The 4,081-nt window shown below is 49.6% G+C and overlaps 1 protein-coding gene across 4 annotated transcripts; it reads right to left on the bottom strand.

The window, feature by feature from the left end:
• Positions 1 to 231: 231 nt before the first annotated feature.
• Positions 232 to 3,203, bottom strand: LOC109778848 (uncharacterized). Of its 4 annotated transcripts, none has more exons than XM_040401448.3 (6): positions 2,597 to 3,203; positions 2,428 to 2,514; positions 1,336 to 1,376; positions 898 to 1,104; positions 622 to 807; positions 232 to 529 (listed from the first exon to the last, which is right to left on the bottom strand). In XM_040401448.3, the coding sequence occupies exons 1-6, from the start codon at positions 3,180 to 3,182 to the stop codon at positions 407 to 409; spliced, it is 1,230 nt and encodes a 409-aa protein (XP_040257382.2). In that variant the 5' UTR covers positions 3,183 to 3,203; the 3' UTR covers positions 232 to 406. The 4 variants fall into 4 exon arrangements, with proteins under 4 accessions (XP_040257382.2, XP_040257381.2, XP_020193021.1 ...); XM_040401447.3 differs by having other exon boundaries at positions 898 to 1,111; positions 2,592 to 3,203; XM_020337432.4 differs by having other exon boundaries at positions 898 to 1,111; positions 2,597 to 3,155.
• Positions 3,204 to 4,081: the final 878 nt, after the last annotated feature.

Consider the following 4,081-nt stretch of genomic DNA (forward strand, 5'->3'; position numbering starts at 1 on the left):
CCACCTCACACCAACAGGACATCTGTGTCACTCAAGATTCAACAGGTCCGGTCCGGTCTGACCCTATTCTTGGACCCATGAATCTGTTAGGATAAATGTTAGGTATTGGTGCCTTTGTACGGAGAGAACAATGACAAAACAGGTCAACCATGGAGGTTGAAACCATTTGTTATTTTCATTCAAAATGAACTATGAAGCAAAAAACAATATGTCCAGCCCCTGCTGGACACATTTATCATGGAACATACTGTAAGTTATATGAATCTGAGTTGTATGGCAATATTCTTGCTGTTGTGTAATGCAGTCTAAATATGATTTTTTGGCAGTATAGAGGAAACAAAACCGATCAAAATATAGTACTACATAATTACACTTGTTAATACAGAAGCTAATACGATGTTTTTTCTCATGTTACTGCTCTGGCCTCAAGAGAGGACTGAAGCAAAGCTGAACCGTTTGGAGACTTAGCGCCAGGAAACTGGTGATAAAAGAGTCCGCCAAAAGAGTCCTTGTTTAATGATACCGTGTCCTACATAAAACCAATCAAGAGGACATTAGCACACATCAGTCCAGCCCCAGTTTGTACTGATAATCAAATTAAACATCAGGGTCTGAGCTCACCGGCATGGCACTATCAGAGTTGTTGTGGACACACCTGTGTGAACAAAATGACATGGCCAAGTAGCTAGCATGGCTATAATAGAGTCTATGCAATGGTGACACCTTCCTATGCTTCTCCATCCTTGCCAGTAGTCCACACGGCCCAACCATGGAGGCACACATCCCAGCCAAACCAAAGCAGCAAACCTATACACAAAAGCACCCAAAAAACAGGCAAAAGATGGTTACAGGAAGAGTTGAGATGAAAGAAAAGGAAGAAGGAGGAGGCCTCACTACCTCGGTGAAGAGCTGCCAGGTCAACAAGCGAAAATGTGGGTGTGTGCTGGAGCTCCTCGGCCACAACACCTGCCACCCGCTGCTGCCACTTTTCTCAATGTCCATCCTGATTCCCCATAGGCCAGCAACCATAGTACGAGAAGGACAACACCACGGATTCCACAAAGCTTCTCCAGATATGAATCGTGGTGGTGGTGGGAGATTATTCTGAAACCTAACATGAAGAAATTTAGAGGGGAAAGCACCTAGGTTTATGCTTCAGGTTTAGAATATTAGTGCTGAACTAATAATAAGCATATATAGTTAATTTCAGTGCAAAATGTTTTCATACAGCAATGCAACCAAAGAATGTTTGATGACTATTTGAACAGAATATAAAGAACAAAAGTCTATGGATGTTACATGTAAGCTAGCAACAGAAAATAAATGAGCTTCTACCTCACATTCTCCTCCGCAACCCCGACCACTTGATAATTGCCCTTGGACCACATCAGCCAGGAAATGTCACACACATAATCAATGATAGTGGTCGTCCAAAGAAAAATATCAAAGTGTGAAGCCTGTCAACTGAACGTAATATAAAGTTCAGGTACATTGCCATCTTCTACATTCTAAATACTCCCTAGAACAATGAAACGTATCATTATTAATTAGCACACAAGCTTTGCCTTTTGTTGCTGCAGATGAGCTAGAAATCTACAACTCTTGATATCCAAAAATGCTAATTTATGAAACAAAAGTCACACAGGGATCCAAACTGATATGACACTACAGTGGGACGAAGAAATTGTTTCTCAGCATGAATCAAAACTTCCAATTTAACCTAGGGAGACCAAATCCAACAATACAAGCCAATGAACAGCCTATCCTTCCCTCAATCCAACATAAACAAATCCAGCCATATTTTTTTCATGTATGAGTGGACAAACAACTCTATGTTTCTCAGCAAGCAAATCTGAAGGTGCCAACCAAAATCAGCAGACTAAATGAACACGGACCAAGCAGACTAATTCAAATGTACCAGACTAAACTAAAGGGCAAATGTCTTGTTGCATCCACACCTTCCTGAAATCACACTATGATGAGCATACTGTATCAAACAATCCTCGCAAATCGACGACGCTGGCGTGACATAGGACACGCAAGACCAACACACACATCAGCAGGCCATGCCAATTGGACGAGAAGAAAAAATGCACCAAGCACCCATGTGCAGATGAGAACAGAATACCAGCCCTAGCAGGATTCAACCAAGGAAGAAAAGGCATACACCAGCAAACAAACAAGGCAGGATAGAAACCCACTAAATCCAACCAGGGGATGTTTGCTAGCGTGCACACCCACACGAACGACAAAGCACAGTACACCGAGCTCAATAGCAAATATACACGAGCAACACCCTAGATATGCAAAAGCATTAGCCAGATACGAGCAGCCAACACATCTAAGAAACTACTGAAGCTGCACATAACAACACTTCCACAAATATTAGACCGCTAGATAGGAAGGAAAAAAGAAGAGCTCACAGACCCGAAGCCTTGCAACATCTCGACGCAGCAGTAGTCGGCAGGACGGTCGAATCCTCGACGAACGGAACAAACAGTGGCTCTTCAGAACCTGCAATGAAATCCCACTGAGACCCTGACCAAACCGAAAGTAACAGAGAAAATCAACCACGGCAATTGAACAAACACCTCACCCAGGAGCGGCACGCGCAGGAGCCATCGGAGACTGAGATGCTCAAGCTCGGCCATGGTCGGGCCGCCGCCGTGCTCAACAACGCGCTGCTGCGCCAGGGCTCGAGCTCGGCCACGGTCACGGCTGCCGCCGCGCTCACCAACGCGCCCACACGCTCGAGGTCGTCGATGGCTGCCACCGCGCTCACCAGCGATGTCCTCGTCGGCAGCGACGGCCGCATCCCTTCTCCCGTTGAGGCGGTCACGAGGGAGGGCGCTCATCCTCCTGCCCGGTCCCGATGGGGAGGAGGAGGGAGGTGACCCATGACCTTCCTGCGCTCCTCCTGCCCGATCCCGATGGGGAGGAGGAGGAGGGAGGCGGCCCGTGCAGAGTTGACCGGGGGCGCGGTGGCGCGCGACCCAGAGCAGTGAGCGTGAGCTTGATGGGGGCCTATGGGGAGGAGGAGAGGCGAGGCGGACGGTCCTTGCTGCGCCGCGGTCATCGGCCATGGCCACGGCAAGCGGGACGGGCGGGGCGGTGGGGCGGGCGAGACGGCGGGGCGGCGGGACGGGCGAGGCGGCAGGGCGGGACGACGGGGCCGCGGTCATAGGCCACGGCCATGGCGAGCGGGACGGGCGGGGCGGGGCGGGGCGGTGGGGCGGGCGAGACGGCGGGGCGGCGGGATGGGCGAGACGACAGGGCGGGGCGAGCGGCTAGGGTTCTACGGGGAGCTGGTGAGATTTTATACCCTATAGTGAAATGACTAAAATGCCCTCGGCGTGGCACGAGAATTACACGCGGTGGCACGAGATCTTTTACAGCGGGAGGTAACTATTCATTGTAGCAGTGTTACCGGGTCGATCCAACGGCCGAGGTCCTCCAGTGGCCTGATCCGACGGCTGAAAAAACATCAAAAAATCGATCGAACGGCCAGTAATCGCTGAGCTCTGAGAAGCCCCATGTTCTCCCAAGATACTTATATCAGGATTCTTGCATGTTAGGCCATCTTTCAACGACGACACGTAAAATTTACTTCGATGGCATGAATACGGGGAAGCATTTTTCGTGGACACAGATGTGAGGAACAGTCATCCAATGTTGCCCGCATAAATTTCAAACATTTTTTCAACAAACCGCATATATAAAATTCATCAAATTTCGAATATTTACAAGAACAAAAATCCGACCTGACCCTAAACCCTTGTTGTCCTCCATTCGCCGTCTTCATGACCACCGGCGAGAAGAACGATGAAGTGAAGTTGCAGTCTTCGGTGAGGAAGAATAGAACACAAGAGACGGACTGGCTCACATAGGAGACAAGGCCCTGCCGCCTCCCGTGCCCTACTCATCCTCGGAGGAGTCCGCGCCTTGGCCATCGTCGGTGGACATGAGGTCCATGATAGAAATGGCGCCCACGCTATCGTCATTCCCCCACCGGGCTGCCGGATAGTTCGTTGGTAGCGTGTAGGAGGCGCAGCTGGCGTTGTTCTCCTCGGCGATCGCCTGG

This window comes from Aegilops tauschii, chromosome 2, assembly GCF_002575655.3.
Source record: "Aegilops tauschii subsp. strangulata cultivar AL8/78 chromosome 2, Aet v6.0, whole genome shotgun sequence".
Lineage (NCBI taxonomy): Eukaryota > Viridiplantae > Streptophyta > Magnoliopsida > Poales > Poaceae > Aegilops > Aegilops tauschii.